At 51.2% G+C, this 22,528-nt stretch overlaps 1 protein-coding gene across 1 annotated transcript in view; it reads left to right on the top strand.

Annotated features, from left to right (window-relative positions):
• Positions 1-22,528, top strand: part of LOC132836851 (zinc finger MIZ domain-containing protein 1-like) — a 91,578-nt gene that overhangs the window by 13,618 nt on the left and 55,432 nt on the right. The window contains exons 3-7 of the mRNA XM_060856387.1: positions 1,985-2,083; positions 10,809-11,008; positions 14,574-14,766; positions 18,151-18,414; positions 19,813-19,950. Coding sequence (XP_060712370.1) covers positions 1,985-2,083; positions 10,809-11,008; positions 14,574-14,766; positions 18,151-18,414; positions 19,813-19,950 — 894 coding nt within the window. The remainder of the gene's footprint in view (positions 1-1,984; positions 2,084-10,808; positions 11,009-14,573; positions 14,767-18,150; positions 18,415-19,812; positions 19,951-22,528) is intronic.

The raw sequence follows: 22,528 nt of genomic DNA, 5'->3' as shown, positions 1-22,528 counted from the left end.
CATGCTGTCCCCAGATATCCCAATCCAATCTAGTCCCACCTGCCAGCACCCGGCCCATATCCCTCCAAACCCTTCCTATTCATATCCCCATCCAAATGCCTCTTAAATGTTGTCATTGTACCAGCCTCCACCACTTCCTCTGGAAGCTCATTCTATACACGTACCACCCTCTGTGTGAAAAAGTTACCCCTTAGGTCTCTTTTATATCTTTCCCCTCTCACCCTAAACCTATGCCCCTCTAGTTCTGGGCTCCCCCACCCCAGGGGGAAAAGACCTTGTCTATTTACCCTATCCATGCCCCCTCATGATTTTATAAACCTCTATAAGGTCACCCCTCAGCCTCTGACGCTCCAGAGAAAACAGCCCCAGCCTGTTCAGCCTCTCCCTGTCGCCCAAACTCCAAGAATGTCCGTGTAAAACCTTTTCCGAACCCTTTCAGGTTTCACATCCTTCCGATAGGAAGCAGATCAGAATCGCAACGCAGTATCCCAATCCCTCCTTAAATGTACTCAATGTCCCGGCATCCACTGCACTCTGGAGTGTGGATTCCACGGATACATCCCTGAGCACTATGGGTAATTTAGCACGGCCAATCCACCCTAACCTGCACATCCCTGAACACTATGGGACAATTTAGCATGGCCAATCCACCCTAACCTGCACATCCCCGAGCACTATGGGGTAATTTAGCACGGCCAATCCACCCTAACCTGCACATCCCTGAGCACTATGGGTAATTTAGCATGGCCAATCCACCCTAACCTGCACATCCCTGAGCACTATGAGTAATTTAGCACGGCCAGTCCACCCTAACCTGCACATCCCTGAGCACTATGGGTAATTTAGCACGGCCAGTCCACCCTAACCTGCACATCCCTGAACACTATGGGTAATTTAGCACGGCCAATCCACCCTAACCTGCACATCCCTGAGCACTATGGGTAATTTTGCATGGCCAATCCACTCTAACCTGCACATCCCTGAGCACTATGGGTAATTTAGCACGGCCAATCCACCCTAACCTGCACATCCCTGAGCACTATGGGTAATTTAGCATGGCCAATCCACCTAAACCTGCACATCCCTGAGCACTATGGGTAATTTAGCATGGCCAATCCACCTTAACCTGCACATTCCTGAGCACTATGGGTAATGAAGCATGGCCAATCCACCCTAACCTGCACATCCCTGAGCACTACGGGGAATTTAGCATGGCCAATCCACCAATTGTGCTGTGGTGTCCAGGGAATGTGCAGATTAGGTGGGTTAGCCATGGGAACTTCAGGGTTAGGGCCTGGGGGGGGGGCACGGTTTCATCTGAGTGAGATGCTCTTCAGATGGTCAGTGCATCTTGAAAGGTTGTGGAAAGGTGTGTTCTGTGGCGATGGTTTTACCGATGTCAGCTGATGTACAGAATGCACTGTTCTCACCAGTTTGGCACAAACGTACTCGCACGTGCAGACACACTCACATTCTCACACACCCGCAAGCAGTCTCACACGCACACTCAGATACACACACACTCACAAGAAAAACACACACATACGCACATGCACACATACTTTCTGACACACTCACAAGCACACGTGCACACACACATGTACACGCACACTCTCACAAACACACAGGCCTCACAAGCAAACACACTTACTCTCACACATTCATTGTCACACTCACAAGCATGCACACTGTCACGTGTTCACAAGCCCACTCTCACGCACACACACTCTCACACACACACTCATACATATACACTCACACTAAAACACACACACACACACACACACACACACTCAAACACACAGTCTCTCATACACACACACTCTCACTCTCTCTCTCACACACACACACTTTCTCTGTCTCACATATACATTCACACACACACAAACACACATTCTCTCTCTCGCTCTCTCTCTCACACACACACATCCAGTGAATGTTCCCTCTGGTCACACTGTGGTCGTCTCTTCTCGTTCTCCTGTAGCACCTGCAGATTCCGGAGAGCTTCCAGGCAGCGGTTCAAGATCTACTTCACTGGGTGTTCCAGAGAGCCTTTGAGCAGAGACTTGTGGGATGTTTGACGGTACGTTCCCATTGCGACGACCCGGTTCAGCAGGTCGAAGGAATGCAAATGATTTCCAGGCCACCTGCTTGACATCAGGCTCCGCCTCCTCTGTCCTTAGAAACATTCCCGGCCAATAGGAGCAGATACACGGCCTTCGAAACTATCCCACCAATCAACAGGATCATGGCTTTTACCTGCACCCCGTTCCCATAACCCTGTACAGGTGCCATGGTGACTCAGTGGTTAGCACCGCTGCCTCACAGCACCAGGGACCCCGGTTCAATTCCAGTCGGTGTGGAGTTTGCACATTCTCCCCTGTCTGCGTGGGTTTCCTCCGGGTGCTCCGGTTTCCTCCCACAGTCCAAAGATGTGCAGGTCAGGGTGGATTGGTCGTGCTAAATTACCCATAGTGCTCAGGGATGTGCAGGTTAGGGTGGATTGGCCATGCTAAATTACCCATAGTGCTCAGGGATGTGCAGGTTAGGGTGGATTGGCCATGCTAAATTGTCCATAGTGTTCAGGGATGTGCAGGTTAAGGTGGATTGGCCGTGCTAAATTAACCCATAGTGCTCAGGGATGTGCAGGTTAGGGTGGATTGGCCATGCTAAATTACCCATAGTGTTCAGGGATGTGCAGGTTAGGGTGGATTGGCCATGCTAAATTACCCATAGTGTTCAGCGATGTGCAGGTTAGGGTGGATTGGCCATGCTAAATTGCCCATAGTGCTCAGGGATGTGCAGGTTAGGGTGGATTGGCCGTGCTAAATTACTCATAGTGTTCAGGGGTGTGCAGGTTAGGGTGGATTGGCCATGCTAAATTACCCATAGTGCTCAGGGATGTGCAGGTTAGGGTGGATTGGCCATGCTAAATTACTCATAGTGTTCAGGGATATGCAGGTTAGGGTGGATTGGCCATGCTAAATTGCCCATAGTGCTCAGGGGTGAATATAAGATAATATGGTAGGGGGAATGGAGCTGGGTGGGACACTCTTCGGAGGGTCGGTGTGGACTTGGTGGGCCGAAAGGCCTGTTTCCACGCTGTAGGGATTCGATGCTACGTCACTGGTAATATGAAATCTGCTGAAATATACTCAGGGATAGAGCCTTTGCAGTGTCCCTGGGCTGGATTAGGAGAGGATGGACTGATCAAGGGTTTTACATCCGCATTCTCTGTAACAGGTACAAGTCGCATCTGTCAGACGCGATAAACCAGTCAATGGAAGAGAGGGCAAATTATAATCACCAGGGAGGTGATTCAGTACGAGTCGTCGGACTCATGGGTCGACATGTCTCCTGATGGATTTCTTGAAAGCAGTGAAATAGTTAATATGTTGGTTTAAGATCTGTCAAACCCTTTTGGTTCAGAGATGCTCACATTAGATTGGAAGATGGCCAATGTAACTCCTTTTTAAACTTTATTCGCTTGCGGGGTGTGGGGGTCACTGGCTGGACCAGATCTTGACCGATTTTACCCACCCAGTTGCCCCCTTGAGAAGGTGGGTGGTTGGGGTGAGCCGCCATCTTGAAACGCGTGTGGTGTAGGGACTCCCCACACAGCGCTCTCATGAAGGGAGAGCCAGGATTCTGACCCAGTGACACTGAAGGAACGGCCTATATATTTTCGAGTCACGGATGGTGAGGGGAACTTGCGGGGGGGGTGGTGTTCCCATGTACCTGCTGCCCCTTGTCCTTCCCGATGGAATGGGCCGTGGGGTTTGGAAGGTGCTGTCTGAGGAGCCTGGGAGAGTTGCTGCAGTGCGTCTTGTTGAGCGTCGGGGGGTGGTGCTGGAGGGAGTGGGGGGGTTTGTGGGTGTGGGGACAATCGAGCGGGGGGCTGCTCTGTCCCTGGATGATTCTCGAGTGTTGTTGGATCTGTCCCCCCCCATCCAGGGCAAGTGGGGAGTATTCCCTCACACACCCTCCTGACTTGGGCCTTGTCGATGGTGGGGACAGGCTTTGGGGGAAGCCAGGAGGGGAGTTACTCGCTGCATGCCCAAATTATATTCTCTCCCATCTTCTTTTGTTGGGCAAAAATACAAAAAAGTTAAACACACAGGCCAACAGATTCAAGAGCAGCTTCTTCCTCATTTATATCAGATTTCTGAATGGACATTAAGTTTTCAACTTTATATTGAATGTTGATCTTGCTCTTTCTCTGCAGCAGCAACATTATATTCCTCACTCTGATCTATTACTTTAATGTACTTTGTATGATATAATCTGCACGCAAAAACAAAACTCTTCACTGTGCCTAGGTACATCGAGCCATAGAGATGTACAGCACGGAAACAGACCCTTCGGTCCAACTCATTCGTGCCAACCAGATATCCCAACCCACTCTAGTCCCATTTGCCAGCCCATATCCCTCCAAACCCTTCCTATTCATATACCCATCCAGATTCCTTTTAAATGTAGCAATTTTACCAGCCTCCACCACTTCCTCTGGCAGCTCATTCCATACACGTACCACCCTCTGCATGAAAAATGTCCCCCTTTTATATCTTTCCCCTCTCACCCTAAACCTATGCCCCTCTAGTTCTGGACTCCCCCACCCCAGGGAAAAGACCTTGTCTATTTACCCTATCCATGCCCCCTCATGATTTTGTAAACCTCTATCAGGTCACCCCTCAGCCTCCGACGCTCCAGGGAAAACAGCCCTGGCCTGTTCAGCCTCTCCCTATAGCTCAAACTTTCCAACATCTTTGTAAATCTTTTCTGAACTCTTTCAGGTTTCACAACATCTTTCCGATAGGAAGGAGACCAGAATTGCACGCAATATTCCAACAGCGGCCTGACCAATGTCCTGTACAGCCGCAACATGACCTCCCAACTCCTGTACTCAATACTCTGACCAATAAAGGAAAGCATACCAAACACCTTCTTCACTATCCTATCTACCTGCGACTCTACTTTCAAGGAGCTATGAACCTGCACTCCAAGGTCTCTTTGTTCAGCAACACTCCCCAGGACCTTACCGTTAAGTGGATAAGTCCTGCTAAGATTTGCTTTCCCAAAATGCAGCACCTCACATTTATCTGAATTAAACTCCATCTGCCACTCCTCGGCCCATTGGCTCATCTGGTCCAGATCCTGTTGGAATCTGAGGGAACATTCAAGGCTGTGGAAAACTGCAACACATCGGGATTTGGAGGTGGCGGGGGGAATTCTTGTACGTGAAACACAGAAAGCTAGCACATCAGGATAGCAAGGAATCAGGAAGAGCAAATGGAATGTCGGCCCTTATTTCAAAGGGGTTGGAGGGTAAGAGGAGGGAACTCTTACTACAACTAGACAAGGCGCTGGAGAGACCACTTCTAGAGCACTGTGAGCAGTTCTGAATTGAATTGAATTGATTGTCCCGTGTCCCGCGATACAGTGCAAAGCTTTGTTTTGCCAGCAATACAGGCCGATCGCGGAGTTAAGGAGCATAGATAAGAAAATAATAGGTAAACAGCGGCAAAAATAAAAACACAGTGACAGGGGAATGTTAAGGGTTTGCGAGTCCATTCAGTGTCTAACAACAGGAGGGTAGAAACTGTTCCTACACCGGCTGGTGTGTGGGTGTTCAGCCTTCTGTACCTTCTCCCCCGATGGTAGAGGCTGGAGAAAAACATTGCCAGGGTGGGATGGAGCTTTGAGAAGGCTGCCCGGCCTTTCCCTGACAGCGGGGCCTGGGAGATGGATCCTGTAGCTGGGAGGTTGGGCCTTTGTGATTGTCCGGGCCGAGTCCACCCCTCTCTGTAACCGTCTCCCATCTTGAATTGGGTACACGGTTGGCATCACCGGGGCGCGATACACCCAGACAGAACGCTCTGGATGGCGCACCTATAAAAGTTGGCCAGGGTACTCGCCACATTTCCTCAGCTTCCTGAGGGAGAAGAGATGTTGTTAGGCCGGTGTAGCCGGTGCGTCCACATGAAGAGTCCAAGAAAGCTTGTTGAGGGTGACCCACTTCCCAGGAGCTTGACGCTCTCCACTCGTTCCACCTCTGAGCTGTTAATGTGTAGTGGGGACGGTGGGCATGAGTACCATCCCGCTGGGCGTCAATAGAGCTCCTTGGTTTTGCCGACATTGAGAGCTGTTCTCAGCCAGATCTTCCACATCCCGTCTGTCGTCTCTTTCATCTGAGATTTGACCGACTGTGGTGGTGTCATCAGCGAAGGTGTGGATGGCATCAGTCTGGTATTTGGCGACGCAGTCATGGGCATACAGTGGGTACAGTAGGGGCCTGAGTACACACCCCTGGGGGGGGGTAGGGGAGTTTTAGTTTTGTTTCTCGGTCTTCGGCCCCGCTGACTCATTCTCCCTTGTCCCCAGCCCTTCCGGCGGCCTGGTGCGAGGAGCTAGGGAGTCCACGTCGCCCGCTACACCCCCACGTCCGTGCGGGGGGCGCCGCGGTGGGGGTGTCACGACCCACCAGCTTGATGAGGCCTGCGCTGCTGCCCACCCTTCACAGGTCAGTGAAACGGCTCTGGGCCTCCGTGTCGATTCCGGGCCGAAGGGAGAGACCAAACCACCACCCCACCCCCCTACCCTCATCGAACCGGGTCACCGGGTGCACAACTACCCTCGGGGTGGGGGAGGGAGGTGTCAGATTAAGGCTGGCACTCACGGGGGAACCGGTCTGGATTGAACTCAGCGTGATCTCTGCTGTTGGAGATTTTCCACAAGGCAGCATTTGATGGCCAAGCTAATCAGGGCAGGACTTAATGGTAAGGTCCTAGGGAGTGTTGCTGAACAAAGAGACCTCGGAGTGCAGGGTCATAGCTCCTTGAAAGTGGAGTCGCAGGTAGATAGGATAGTGAAGGCAGCGTTTGGTATGCTTTCCTTTATTGGTCAGAGTATTGAGTACAGGAGTTGGGAGGTCATGTTGCGGCTGTGCAGGACATTGGTTAGGCCGCTGTTGGAATATTGCGTGCAATTCTGGTCTCCTTCCTATCGGAAAGATGTTGTGAAACTTGAAAGGGTTCAGAAAAGATTGACAAGGATGTTGGAGGGTTTGAGCTACAGGGAGAGACTGAACAGGCCGGGGCTGTTTTCCCTGGAGCGTCAGAGGCTGAGGGGTGACCTTATAGAGGTTTATAAAATCATGAGGGGGCATGAATAGGATAAACAAAGTCTTTTCTCCTGGGGTTGGGGAGTCCAGAACTTGAGGGCGTAGGATTAGGGGGAGAGGGGGAATGATATATAAGGGACCTGAAGGGCAACTTTTTCACGCAGAGGGTGGTACGTGTGTGGAATGAGCTGCCAGAGGAAGTGATGGAGGCTGGTACAATTGCAACATTTAAGAGGCATTTGGATGGGTATATGAATAGGAAGGGTTTGGAGGGATATGGGCCGGGTGCTGGCAGGTGGGACTAGATTGGGTTGGGATACTTGGGTGGGCATGGATGGATTGGGCCGAAGGGTCTGTTTCCGTGCTGTACATCTCCATGACTCTAACTGGACTAAAAACTGTGCGGAAATGTACCACTCTCATGAACTGGCGAGCTACCCCAGGCCATTTCCGTGTGGCCATTTTGAGACAATGGAAAATGGTGAACTGTGGGCATGAGCCAGTGCCAGTGACGGAGAGTAGGGCAACGGGGTCCGGTGTGGGTGTGTCTGTTCTCCGACGTCAAACCTTTGAGGAGGATTTCCAAGTACCACCTGGGTAAATCCCTCCTGTTCGATTCCTCTCCCCTAACAAGTCAAAGGCCCCATGGGAGCTTCCTTCTCACCTGCAGAGCAGATTAGTCCCCGCGGGTCTCGGAGGTTCGCAGCCTAGGGGACTAAGGCCCTTCGGCCCACCTTCCCTGGCCATTCCCATCCCGTTTTCCCAGCACCCGGCGCTCCGTGACATATGTGCCACGTGTGTGATGTGACCATGACAGTGTTGGCACCATCCCAACCCATCAATGTTAGAAATGTCCAGCCCTCCTTCACAGTGCCCTTGATGGCCCGCAATAGTTCTGTCCTTTCGACTGTTCCAATCCGTCTTCCTATGTCAATGGCGGATTTTTACCGCCCCCCCCCCCCCCCCCCTCCCAGTTCAGCCCAAAGCCCCTTATCCCCACTCTCCGGCCTTGGGTTAGTGTCTGTTCCCTGGTTGGGTTCCCTGCCAACTACCGGATACAGGCAGATCGGGCCTGGGCGAGCACTCTCAGAGATGCCCGGTTTGGAGTCAGAGGGGAGTTCTGCAAATTGTCCACAAACACACACACACATACACTCACACATACACACACACACACATATACATTCACTCACACACACTCTCTCACACACACTCTCAAACGCACACACATACACATGCACTCACACACTCTCTCACACACTCTCACTCACATGCACATACACATGCACTCACACACACACACACATACTCTCTCATACACACTCACATACACATACACACTCTCTCGCACTCACACACACGCACTCACACACACAAATACACATGCACTCACACACACAAACACTCACGCATTCACACTCGCACACACTCATACACACACACACACTCACACACACACACACACACTCACATACACTCACACGCTCGCACACACAAGTACACATGCACTCACACACACAAACACTCACGCATTCACACTCGCACACACTCATACACATACACATGCACTCACACACACTCACACACACTCACACACACACTCTCACACTCACATACACTCACACACACGCTCACACACACACGCTCACACACGCACTCACACACATATGCACTCACACACACGCACTCACACACACACGCACTCACACACACACGCACTCACACACATATGCACTCACACACACACACTCACACACTCACATACACACACGCACACACACACACAAACACTCATACACACATGCATGCACACAGAAACACTCATACACAGGCTCCAACCCACACACACACACACACACACACACACACACACACACACACACACAAACATTCATTCAAGGTGATTGGAGGAAGGTTTCGGGGAGATGTCAGAGGGCGGTTCTTTACACAGAGAGTGATGGGAATGCACTGCCAGCGGGGGGAATAGTGTCAGAGACATTAGGGACAGTTAAGCGACTCTTGGATAGGCCCGAGGATGGCTGTAATTTGAGGGATGTGCAGCTTAGGTTGATCTTATAATAAGATAAATGCTCAGCACAATATTATGGGCCGAAGGGCCTGTACTGTGCTGTACTCTTCTATGCTCTATTACACCATTAGTATCCCCTCCGCAACACTCCCTCAGTAGTCAGTGCTGGAGAGTAGCCTCTGAAACGCATGTGCATGTGTGTGTGTGTGTGTGTGTGTGTGAGTGTATGAGAGTGTGTGTGTGGGTGGGTGGGTGTCTGTGTGTTTTTGTGTGAGAGACTGTGTGTCTGTGTGAGAGAGACTGTGTATGTGAGAGAGACTGTGTGTGTGAGAGAGTGTGTGTCTGTGTATGTGAGAGAGTGTGTGTCTGTATGTGTGAGAGAGTGTGTGTCTGTGTGTGTGGGAGAGACTGTGTGTCTGTGTGTGTGAGAGAGACTGTGTGTGTGAGAGAGACTCTGTGTGTGTGAGAGAGTGTGTGTCTGTGTGTGTGAGAGAGACTGTGTGTGTGTGAGAGAGACTGTGTGTGTGTGAGAGAGTGTGTGTCTGTGTGTGTGAGAGAGAATGTGTGTGTGTGAGAGTGTGTGTGTCTGTGTGTGTGAGAGAGACTGTGTGTGTGTGAGAGAGTGTGTGTCTGTGTGTGTGAGAGAGACTGTGTGTGCGAGACTGTGTGTGTCTGTCTGTGTGAGAGTGTATGTGTGTGAGTGTTTGTGTGAGGTGTGTGTGTTTTTGTGAGTGTGCGAGTGTGTGTGAATGTGTGTGTGAGAGTATATGTGTGCGTGTGTGAGAGAGTGTGTGTGTGTGTATGTGTGTGAGGGTGTGTGTATGAGTGTGTGTGAGAGTGTGTGTGTATGAGTATATGTGTGTGTGTGTGTGAGCGTGTGTGAGTGCGTGTGTGTGAGGTGTGTGTGTGTGTGTGTATGAGAGTGTGTGTGTGAGAGTGTATGTGTGAGTGCGTGTGTGTGTGCGTGTGTGTGTGTGTATGTGTGTGTGTGTGTCTTAATATGTCAGTGTGTCTGCATGAGTGTGTGTGAGAGTGTGTGTGTGTGAGAATGTGGGTGTGTTAATGTGTCTGTGTGTCTGCATGAGTGTGTGGGTGTGTGTGTGTTAATGTGTGTGAGTGAGTGTGTGGGTGTGTGAGTGCATGTGTGTATGTGTGTGTGTGTTAATGTGTCTGCGTGAGTGTGTGTGTGTGTGTTAATGTGAGAGTGAGTGTGTGTTAATGTGTCTGCGTGAGTGTGTGTGTATGTGTGTGTTAATGTGTCTGTGTGTTTGTGAGTGTGTGAATGTGTGTATTAATGTGTGTGCGTGAGAGTGCATGTGTGAGTGCGTGTGTGTGTTAATGTGTCTGTGAGAGAGTATGTGTGTGTGTGTGTTAATGTTAATGTGTCTGTGTGTATGAGCATGTGTGTGTGTGAGCGTGAGAGCGTGTGTGTGAATGTGTGTGTGTGAGGATGCTTGTGAATGTGTGAGTGTGCATGTGTACGAGTGTGTGTGTATGTGAGTGTGAATGAGTGTGAGTGCGAATGTATGTGTGTGAGTGTGTGAGTGTGAATCGACGGAGAGCTGCTGAAGGTTAACTTGGCACATCGTTCCGAGGAACTGTCCGTGCTCTCCCTCCTTCCCTCCTGTTCACCGTCTCATTGCCTGCTTTTTCACACAGGAACTGGGGAACTTGGCGGTGCCAGGGAGCGACTCCTGCGGGACCCACGTTTCACCCTCTGACGGTGCAGGAATGAACTCCCTGCGGTTCATGGGCCCGCAGTCATTTCCAGCCTCAGACACCAGTCCCAGGAAGGGGTGCATGCAGCCCAGCCTGTACGGCAGGCCTGGCTATCCTGGAGAAACGGGCTACGCAGGAAGGTACTGACAACATAGGAACGGTCTTCACATCAACCCCACTGGGATATCGGTGTCCTCTCTATCTCAGACACTAATGAAGGCCATGTTGTGGCTTTACAGGACATTGGTTCGGCCACCTTTGGAATATTGCATGCAATCCTGGTCTTCCTGCTCCAGGAAGGATGTTGTGAAACTTGAAAGGGTGTGGAAAAGATTTACAAGGGTTAGATTAGATTATATACTGTGTGGAAACAGGCCCAACAAGTCCACACCGACCCTCCGAAGGGTATCCCACCCAGACCCATTCCCCTACATTTACCCCCTCACGGCCAATCCACCCTAACCTGCACATCCCTGAGCACTATGGGTAATTTAGCATGGCCAATCCATCCTAACCTGCACATCCCTGAGCACTATGGGTAATTTAGCATGGCCAATCCACCCTAACCTGCACATCCCTGAGCACTATGGGTAATTTAGCATGGCGAATCCACCCTAACCTACACATCCCTGGGCACTATGGGTAATTTAGCATGGCCAATTCACCCTAACCTGTACATCTTTGGACTGTGGGAGGAAACCGGAGCACCCAGAGAAAACCCACGCAGACACGGGGGAGAATGTGCAAACTCCACACAGACAGTCGCCCGAGGCTGGAATCGAACCCGGGTCCCTGGTGATGCCGTCCCGATGTTGGAGGGGAGAGAGAGAGAGAGAGACGGAGAGAGAGAGTGTTTTTGTGTGTGTGTCTTTGTGAGAGTGTGTGTGTGTGAGTGTGAGAGAAAGAGAGGGAGAGTGTGTGTGTGTTTTTGTGTGTGTGTGTGTGTGTGTGTGTGTGTGTGTGTGTGTAGAGGGGTGGGGGGAGGCGGAGGGAGAGGCTGAACAGGCTCTGTTTTCCCTGGAGTGTCGGAGGCTGAGGGATGACCTTATAGAGGTTTATAAAATCATGAGGGGGCATGGATAGGATAAATAGACAAAATATTTTCCCTGGAGTGGGGGAGTCCAGAACTAGAGGGGCATAGGTTTAGGGTGAGAGTGGAAAGATATAAAAGGGACCTGAGGGGCAACATTTTCACGCAGAGGGTGGTACGGGTATGGAACGAGCTGCCAGAGGAAGTGGTGGGGGCTGGTACAATGGCCACATTTAAGAGGCATTTGGATGGGTATATGAATAGGAAGGGTTTGGAGGGATATGGGCCGGGTGCTGGCAGGTGGGACTAGATTAGGAAAGGATATCTGGGTCGGCATGGACAAGTTGGACCGAAGGGTCTGTACGTCTCTCTGAGTCTAATGAAAATGGTATTTTCTTGCTCTTTTGCCGTTCAGTTGAATCTAGATTGTCCCAGTTGCGATGAGTAGTTGGGACATCACGTTGAGGTTGTACAGGACATTGGTGAGGCCTCTTCTGGGACTGTGCCCAGTTCTGGTCACCCAGGTATAGGAAGGATATTATTAAACTGGAGAGGGTTCAGAAGAGATTTACCAGGACGTTGCTGGGTATGCAAGGTTTGAGTTATAAAGATAGCCTGGGACATTTTACATTGGAGCGTAGGAGGTTAAGGGGTGACCTTATAGAGGTTTATAAAATCATGAGGGGTCATGGAAAAGGTGAATGGCAGATATCTTTCCCCTCAGCTGGGGGATTTTGTAGACAAGGGGACACATTTTTAAGGTTTGCAAAAGGCATGAGGGGCAATTTTCTTTCCCCAAAGAGAGTGTGTGGAATGAACTTCCAGATGGTGGTGGATGTGGCGATGTTTCAAAGACATTTCGATAAGTAGATGAATAAATAATGTTTAGAGGGATACGGGTCAGAAGCAGGCAGGGGGGAATAGTTTGGTTTGGGCTGGTTCGACCGAAGGGTCTGTTTCTCTGCTATATGACTCCGCGGGTCGTCTAGTTACAATCTGACGTCATAGGAGGCTCGAAACGTCAACGCGGTTTCTCTGTCTGTCTCTCTCTCTCTCTCCCTCCACACACCTGCTGAGTTCTGGATGTAGGTTTGCTCGCTGAGCTGAAAGGCTCGTTTCCAGACGTTTCGTCACCATACTCGGTCACATCATCAGTGAGCCTCCGGTGAAGTACGGGTGGTGGAGCCCGCTTTTAATTTCTGCGCTTGGGGTTTCCTTGGGATGGCGATGTCATTTCCTGTGGTGACGTCATTTCTCTCAGCGGGGTGGTAAATGGGCTCCAAGTCGATGGGTTTGTTGATAGCGTTCCGGTTGGAATGCCCACGCTTCTAGGAATTCTCGCGCGTGCCTCCGTTTGGCCTGTCCCGGGATGGATGTGTTGTCTCAGTCCAAGTGGTGTCCTTCCTCATCCGTATGTGAGGATACTAGTGAGAGAGGGTCAGGTCTTTCTGTGGCTTGGGTGGTGTCCGTGTATCCTGGTGGCTAGCTAATTTTGCCTGCTCAGTTTCTCCAGAACTTTCCCTCAGAGTGCCGCTCAGATCAGCTCGACTGTTGACAAATAAGGAGAAAATTAGAAGCTGTTTTGGGGTTCTTAAGGGAGCCAAGTGAAAACCAAAGCAATTATCCCGCTGTAAGTGTTTTACGCCAAGGGAATGCGTGATGGAGCTTGGGAAATACTGGGGGAGTTTGCTGTACACCGGTCCCCTAAGGACAGGGGTGGATAAAGGTTCAAAAGGATTATGGGATACCTGCCTTCATTAACTGAGGTGTAGGGTTCAAGAGCAGGGAGGGTTTGGCTGGGAACTGTACACACCGTGAGTGAGGCCACACAGAGAGAGTATTCACATTATAGGAGGGATGGGATAGCACTGGGAGAGAGGGGGCAAAGGGAGATTTACCAGGATGGTGCCTCGTTCGGGGTGGGGGGGGGGGTCGGGGGGAAGGGTTTCAGTTCTTGAAGAGAGATTGGGACAGACTGGGGGAGGGGCTTGTTTTCCTCAGAGCGGAGGAAATGGAAGGGGACATGATTGAGACGGATAAAAGGGTGAGGGGTATCGATAGGAGGGAATTAATGACCTGGTTGGGGGGGGGGGAGGGAGGGGGATGGATAGATTGAAAGGAAGGGGCAGGAGGGGGGACCGTGAGGAAACATGCTTTCCCCCAGAGAATGCTGGGAAATCTGGAAGTCTGTGCCTGTAAGGGGGAGGAGGGGAGAGGTAGGAACTCTCGACACACTGGAGGAGGATTTAGATGGGGGACTCGCCGTGCCAAGGCTATTTGGCACGTGCTGGGGAAAGGGAGGTTAGAAGAGTGAGGTGGCCGGCTTCTGACCGGCGCAGACACGACGGGCCGAAGGGCCTCATTCTGCACCGTCGGCCAAGATGCCTTGGTGGAGGTCACTTTTGAAAAGCCCTGTTCCCGTGATTTGTGAAGCTTGCGTGGAGGAGAATGTTAAGAATCTCAACAGGAAGGTGAAAGAAAGATGGCCGCCGGGAGGAAACGCGGCAGCCCATTTGTGCACACCAAGATCCCGTAGACAGCTGCGTAGGGGTGGCACGGGGCATCTCTCGGTTGGAAGACTGGCCCCTGAAAGAAAAAGATGGCACCTCCCAGGCTGTAACCTTCTCTCTCTCTTTCTCTCTCGGTGCCCCTGCCTTCCTTGCCCACCTTTGCAGCTATCCGGGTGGCCCAGTGTCGCCCTCCGAGGGGATGGGCCTGCCTTCGCACTCCGGGCCCCCGGCCCGCTTCGCCCAGCCCGCGGCCGCTGCTGTCGCCGTCGCTGCCGCCACGGCAACCATCGCCGCCACGGCAACTGTCGCTGCCCTGCAGGAGAGGCAGAGCCAGGAACATGTGGGAGCGTACGCAATGGTAAGAAAGGCGATCCCGCCCTCCCCCACAATCCCTTCCCGCTACCCTCCCTCTCCCTTGATGATTATTGCCACCCTGCAACAATAAATTCAGAATCGATTGTGTTTTAGTATCCTGGGGCATAGTTTAAACTGATTGGTTGGATTTGAATTGTTGTCAAAACAGCAACCAAAACTCAGGTATCCGTGTCACAGCCAAACGTCACATCTTTTCAATTTTCCAGTACACGCTGAGACTGCTCGTTGGTCATGTGACAGGTGCTTGTAAGCTCTCAGGGTGAAACAGTGTTCACTGTCTCTTAAAGGTACAGCACACGTCTTCAACTTCGTAACGCAGGGTTGCTATAGATACGGGAGCAGCAAGCATGCCATTCAGCCCGTCGAGTCAGGCCGCTAATTTTGAAGAAAGCGGTGGCGGAGGGTAGATTTGAAGGAGAGAGTGGGGAAAGGGATGTGCGAACACTTAGAAAGGGGGAATTAATACCAATTGCAGTTGAGGTGAGAGCGAAACGCAGTGAGGTGAGAGGCAGTCAGCATTTCAGCAGTTTGTAGCAGCAGATGAGTGGGAGTGAAGGGTAATTGAGAGCAAGATGGTGAGACTCCCAAGGAATCATGGGAGCTCCAAGTGGATGCTGGGAAGCCAGATTGACATCCCTGGGCACCACATTCCAACATATCTTGTAAACGCAAGGTAACCGAAACATCATCTCTGTTTCTCTCCACAGATGTTACCAGCACTCGATATTCCGAGTGCATTCATGTTTTTTAATCTTTGAGGACAGTGTATTTCTTGCAGAATGCCCTCTTAGCTAGATTCAGACTCGGCTGGGTGCACAGGGCCTCAGTGATGCCTCGTTCTCCACAAGATATGCACCTTGGGTCCCAAATTCTCAAAGGGACGTGAATTCTTGACCAGGAAGGACTGAGTCAAAGGTTTCCAGGGATTAGGGGCCTGCAATTGTGTTGGTAGACTGGAGAAGCTGGGGTTCGAAGGATCCTCCCAGACGACAGAGTTCACACTGATTCTGTGAATAGGAGCATCCCACCCATTCCCGCTATCACATTACCCTGCATTTCCCATGCTTACCAGCCCATCCCCGAACACTATGGGACAATGTAGCACAGCCAATCCACTCTAACCTGCACATCCCTGAGCACCATGGGTAATTTAGCATGGTCAATCCACCCTAACCTGCACATCCCTGAACACTATGGGTAATTTAGCACGGTCAATCCACCCTAACCTGCACATCCCTGATGCACTATGGGTAATTTAGCATGGTCAATCCACCCTAACCTGCACATCCCTGAGCACTATGGGTAATTTAGCATGGTCAATCCACCCTAACCTGCACATCCCTGAACACTATGGGTAATTTAGCACAGTCAATCCATCCTAACCCGCACATCCTTGAGCCCTATGGGCAATTTAGCACGGCCAACCCACCCAAACCTCCACATCATAAATAATTTCCCATGGCCAATCCACCCTAACCTGCACATCGCTAGGCTCTATAGGTAATTTAGCATGGCCAATCCACCCTAACTTGCACATCCCTGGGCACTATGGATAATTTAGCATGGCCAATCCACCCTAACCTGCACATCCCTGAGCACTATGGGTAATTTAGCATGTCCAATCCATCCTAATGTGCACATCCCTGAGCACTATGGGTAATTTAGCATGTCCAATCCATCCTAACCTGCACATCCCTGGGCACTGTGGGAGGAAACCTGCGTAGGCACGGGAAGACCGTGCACAGGTGGTCGCCCGAGAGTGGAATCGAACCCGGGTCCCTGGTGCTGCGAGGGAGCAGTGCTAACCACTGAGCCACCGTGCGATCTGAGAGTTGAGGGGGAGGTTTGGTCAAGGTGGTCTTACAGAGGAGAGACGGGGAGAATCTGTCCCCATTAGCACACAGGTGGAGAACCAGTGTCCACGTTTTTAAAAGGAACCAGGGAGTCCCTGAACTCTCTGAATCCGGGGCATCGATTGGCCTGCTGCAGAAGCAGCTCCACCCTTAAACATCCGGAGCGGGAAACACGGATCAGCCTCCTGATCCAGGAATCCCGAGGCTGAGTGTAGTGACACTGCTGACCTCACTGATGTCAGGGTTCAGCACTCCCGACAAAAGTGCTCCCCCAATCCGAGCTCCTGCCAACCTTGCCTCTCGCCCTCGATCTGGACACCCATGCAAGAATGCCAAATCTCAAAGGGAGCAACAACACCCCACCGCACAAGAGAAAGGCTGCGTGCTCTGATTGGTCACAGTGTTGCCACGGAGATGGCGCCAGGGGAACTGTTTGACTGACAAAGTCGACTTGGCAAGACTAAGAACTTCCTACGCCCGTCGGGTAAATACAGGATGAAACCCTACATCAGTCCATCCCTCTAAGTTCTGTGCATTGCGAAGTTGGGTGGAGTATTTGTGGATTGGAAGGCAGGATGTTAGAATTTGATGTTTGTAAAATGATCGGGTTGGGGTTAGGGGGGAAGTGTGTGTGGTCCCTTTAAAGGATGTTGTGTTTTTTTCCCCTCTCTCTCTCTCTATGCTTAGCAATTTCAAAACTTGCCAGTTGGCAAGTGCTCAAAAATTGAAACATTTTCCTGTTAGCAAGTAAAGTGGCATTTTTACCAAGCCAATAGGTTTTTAAATTTAGCCAATTAATGATGATAAAGGACCAATTAAATTGAAATCTGATGGCTTTGACAACCTCGCGCCAACCTGATTGTAAAGAAATGAATAGGTCATCAAGGGATGAAAGAAGGTGTTTAAAAATCGGCAGAGAGCATCTGAGGAGATTGGTTGTCTCAGCTCTGAGTAACCACCAGCTAAAGATAAAGGAGCCCTCTTAGATAGGTTAAGTTGCCTGACCAGAATTCAGTGGGGACTGTTGTTCCTGATGCAGGGATCTGAAGGAGGAGGCGTTCATGAATAAAGGATCATTGGAGGTAACATAGAAAGGTTTGGAGGACATAGCCTAGCTGTAACCTTGAGAGACTAAATTCTGCTCCCTTGGTCAATAAGTGGGACTTGTATTTATTGGAACAGCATAGCTTTAAAATGGTGTTTCCTCAGGAATACTGGCAAGAGGAATTAACTGGTTTATTAGTGATTTTGTTAAGTTGTTCATTAGGTAAGTAAATTGCTACTTGTTAATGATAGAGTGATTTCCTTTTATTTGGCCACTCCTTGATAACAGATTGGGAGTGGGGGAGCGGAGGTGGGGTGAGAGGTAGGTTACATTTGTCGCCTTTTCCCAAATCAAGGCGCAAGGTGAGGCTCTCTGGGCATTTTGGTTTTAGGGGCTTGGAAAGGGGTTCGACATAACGGCCGAGCAACGTTTTGTTTCTAACCCCCCTCCACGCCATCTTGTTTTGCAGATCAGTGCACCGCAGCCCTACAGTAGCCAGTACCTGACTCACTCGGGAGCCAGGGGCCTAGCCCAGATGTCCACAGGAACGGCCGTCGGGGCAGTGCCGGGGGCGATGGGGCAGCCGGGCATCTCCGTGAGCCAGCCGCGCCCGCCCCCGATCCACGCCGCGTTCAACGCCCAGAGCCAGTGCGCGCCGCAGCATGGCTACCTGGGGGCACGGCAGCCACCGCAGTCGCCCGGCCAGGGGCTGAAGAGGCCGTACGTCAGTGAGGTGAGACCGTGCTCGGGCTGCTCTTGATCACAGGGTGCCATCTTTACCAACGGCTGCGCCAACTGAACTGCGTTAGGGTCTGGTCTCGCTGCTCCCATTGTGAAACTCGAAAGGGTTCAGAAAACGGAGGGTTTGAGCTACAGGGAGAGGCCGAATAGGCTGGAACTATTTTCCCTGGGGCGTCGGAGGCTGAGGGCTGACCTTATAGAGGTTTCGAAAATCGTAGAACATTGAACATAGGACAGTACAGCACAGTACAGGCCTTTCGGCCCTCGATGTTGTGCTGACCTTTTATCCTACTCTAAGATCAGACTAACCTACACGCCCTTCATTGTACTGTCATCCACGGGCCTATCCAGGAGTCGCTTTAATGCCCCTAATGTCTCTGACACTACTCCCACCTCTGGCAGTGCATTCCCACCGCACTCTCTGTGTCAAGAACCGACCTCTGACATCTCTCCAAAACCTTCCTCCAATCACCTTCAAACTATGCCCCACTCGTGATCGCCATTTCCGTCCTGGGAAAAAGTCTCTGGCTATCCACTCTGTCTGTGCCTCTCATCATCTTGTCCACCTCTCATCCTTCTTCACTCCAATGAGAAAGGTCCTAGCTCCCTCAACCTGTCTTCGTAAGACCTGCCCTCCAGTCCAGGCAGCATCCTGATCAATCTCCTCTCTAAGGCTTCCACATCTTTCCCATATTTCTTTTTTTCTCCCCCTTTCTTTTTTTAGAAATCAGTCCTTAATAATAATAGGAAAGAAGGGGTTAAACACAACTGGCTTTGTAAACCGGCCAGCTCGAGAATCAGTCTCCTCCGAAAATGCGGACACCAACTGCAGGAACACACTGACATTAGCACCAGCCAGCACAGAGTCAGCGCCCTAAACTGAGGAGACTCTAAACCTCCTGGTGTTCAGGGATGTGCAGGTTAGGGTGGATTGGCCATGCTAAATTACCCATAGTGCTCAGGGACGTGCAGGTTAGGGTGGATTGGCCATGCTAAATTACCCATAGTGCTCAGGGATGTGCAGGTTAGGGTGGATTGGCCATGCTAAATTACCCATAGTGCTCAGGGATGTGCCGGTTAGGGTGGATTGGCCATGCTAAATTACCCATAGTGCTCAGGGATGTGCAGGTTATGGTGGATTGGCCATGGGAAATACAGGGTTACTGAGATAGGGTAGGGCATCAAGTATGGGTGGGATGCTCTTCAGAGAGTCAGTGTGGACCCGGTGGGCTGAACGGCCTGCAGGGACTCTGTGATTTCCGCTCGGAGAGCTATTTCTCGGGGTGGGTCTGTTTGACGGGTCTAACACAGGCCCCTCTTGGGTGGGGAGGAGGGAATCCTGCTGATGTTATTAACTGGCAATTCTGTTCTCTCCCATGTCTTCACGCAGAGCTACCTGGGGCCTCACTACACTCCTGCCAACCCACAGCGACTGCTGTCATCTCCCAGCTTCCCTGCCAGGATGCCAGGCCAATCGAGTGCGGCGCCCTACCCCTTGCCCCCTGGCGCAGTGGGGCAGTATTACAAGGTCAGAGCACGTTTGATGGTCAATGTTCCCCATTTTTGGCTCTGTGTTGAGGTACTCCCATGTGTAGCCTTCCTTAAACTGTGACTAAGCCCCGAGGATCAGGAAACGCTGCCCCCTATAGACCAGCAGCAGCAATCACACCGCAAGTAAACGTGCGAGTTGGATAAGCGAAGAGTCGGTGAATTTTCCTATCATAGAATTCCTACAGTGCGGAAAAAAGTTCTCCAGCCCAACACTCCCACCCATCCCCATTCCCCTATCTGTTATGCTACATTTACCCCTAACCTATACATCCTTGAGCACTATGGGTAATTTAGCACAGCCAATCCACCCTAGCTTGCACATCCCTGAGCACTATGGGTAATTTAGCATGGACAATCCACCCTAACCTGCACATCCCTGAACACTATGGGTAATTTAGCATGGACAATCCACTCTAACTTGCACATCCCTGAGCACTATGGGTAATTTAGCATGGCCAATCCACCCTAACCTGCACATCTGTGGGAGGAAGCCCACGCAGACAAGGGGGAAGAATGTGCAAACTCCAAACAGACAGTCGCCCGAGGCCGGAATTGAACCTGGGTCCTTGGCGCCGTGAGGCAGCGGTGCTAACTGCTGAGCCACCATGCCACCTCATCAATACTTAGCAGCCCTCACTATCCAGAATAACAGCTAATTGCATCAGAACGTTTCACTATGTTCAAGAGGATGATTCACTCTAGAAGTCCGTGAACCAGATACCTTCCGACACTTCTGCCTTTCTCTCAAGCGAGGTTCCTTCTGTTAGATGTGTGAGATTGGTAAATTTGCTTGACAGGTTACCAAGGTTATCATCTCCTTTTGCGGCAGTTAGCTACAGAGTTAAAATATTGTAGCACAATTATTAATAAATCAGATTATCCGTGCCAGTTCACCTAACCTGCACATCCCTGGGCATGATGGGTAATTTAACATGGCCAACCCAGCCTAGCCTACACATCCCTGGGCATTATGGGTAATTTAACATGGCCAACCCAGCCTAGCCTACACATCCCTGGGCATGATGGGTAATTTAACATGACCAATCCAGCCTAGCCTACACATCCCTGGGCATAATGGGTAATTTAGCATGGCCAACCCACCCAGCCTACACATCCCTGGGCATGATGGGTAATTTAACATGACCAACCCACCCTAGCCTACACATCCCTGGGCATGATGGGTAATTGAACATGGCCAACCCAGCCTAACCTACACATCCCTGGGCATTGTGGGTAATATTACATGGCCAACCCAGCCTAGCCTACACATCCCTGGGCATTATGGGTAATTTAACATGGCCAACCCCCACCCCAGCCTACACATCCCTGGGCATGATGGGTAATTTAACATGGCCAACCCATGTGGTAAGAGTGGGAAAGCTACCCTTTAAAACCTTTGCTGTCCATCCTCTGGAGAAAGTTGGACCATGTTCTTGCAGTTGTGATGCTGTCTGCTCTTAGCTGGGGGTCCGCGGGATGGATTTGTCCCCTCCGATGGAGCGGCTGCGTGTGCAGGGGACTGGGGGGCTCTACCCAGTTATTTCAGAGGCTGGTGTAGAGCTGGGCATCACCGGAAGACGGGGGGGGGGGGGTGTCTGGAGTCACCATGGAGGGAAAACCGGGAGTTGGGTGGGGCGGGAGGATTGCTGACTTCTTTCCTTCCCTCAAGAGTATCCTACAGCGCGGAAACAGGCCCTTTGGTCCAAACTGGTTGGAACCAGCCAAAACGTCCATCTCCCATTTCCCTGCGCTTGGCCCATGCCCATCTCATCCTTTGGAAACCACTTCAGTCAACGCTACTGGGGCCTTTCTGACAATTAATGCCCATGATGGGATTTGAACCCTTGGCCGGGTTGGGGGCGGTGGCATGGTTGGTCGTGGAGTTGATAGGCTGGGTTGGCCATGTTAAATTACCCATAATGCCCAGGGATGTGTAGGCTAGGGTGGGGCTGGCCATGTTAAATTACCCACAATGCCCAGGGATGTGTAGGCTAGGCTGGGTGGGCCATGTTAAATTACCCATCATGCCCAGGGATGTGTAGGATAGGGTGGGTTGGCCATGTTAAATTACCCATAATGCCCAGGGATGTGTAGACCAGGCTGGGTTGGCCATGTTAAATTACCCATAATGCCCAGGGATGTGTAGGCTAGGCTGGGATTGGCCATGTTAGTGGAGTAATGACTCTGGTCTCTTTACCGTCCTCAGAATCGAAGGCCGGAGTAGGCCGTCTGACCTCTCTCGAGCCTGCCCCCACCCCCCCGCCCTTCAATAGCGTCATGGCTGACCTCTCTCGGGGACTTAGCTCCACTTTCCCCGCCCTCTTCCCCCTTCATTCCTTTACTGTCCCACAATCCACCTTTGCCTTTCAAAACATGCAACGGAATCGCCTCGATGCTTCACTGGGCGGGGATTCACAATTCTTTGGGTGGCTCCTCAACACCATCCAAAATCTGCTCCCCCCACCCCCTCATTTTGAGGCTCCTCCCCCCCAGTTCTAGTCTCACCCACCCTGTTTCCATCTTAAGTATCCCCTTCATAATTTTATGTTTCTCTA

This window comes from Hemiscyllium ocellatum, chromosome 48, assembly GCF_020745735.1.
Source record: "Hemiscyllium ocellatum isolate sHemOce1 chromosome 48, sHemOce1.pat.X.cur, whole genome shotgun sequence".
Classification (NCBI taxonomy): Eukaryota; Metazoa; Chordata; class Chondrichthyes; order Orectolobiformes; family Hemiscylliidae; genus Hemiscyllium; species Hemiscyllium ocellatum.
Note: the sequence above shows the minus strand (reverse complement) of the source record. Positions and strands in the feature narration are given on the sequence as shown.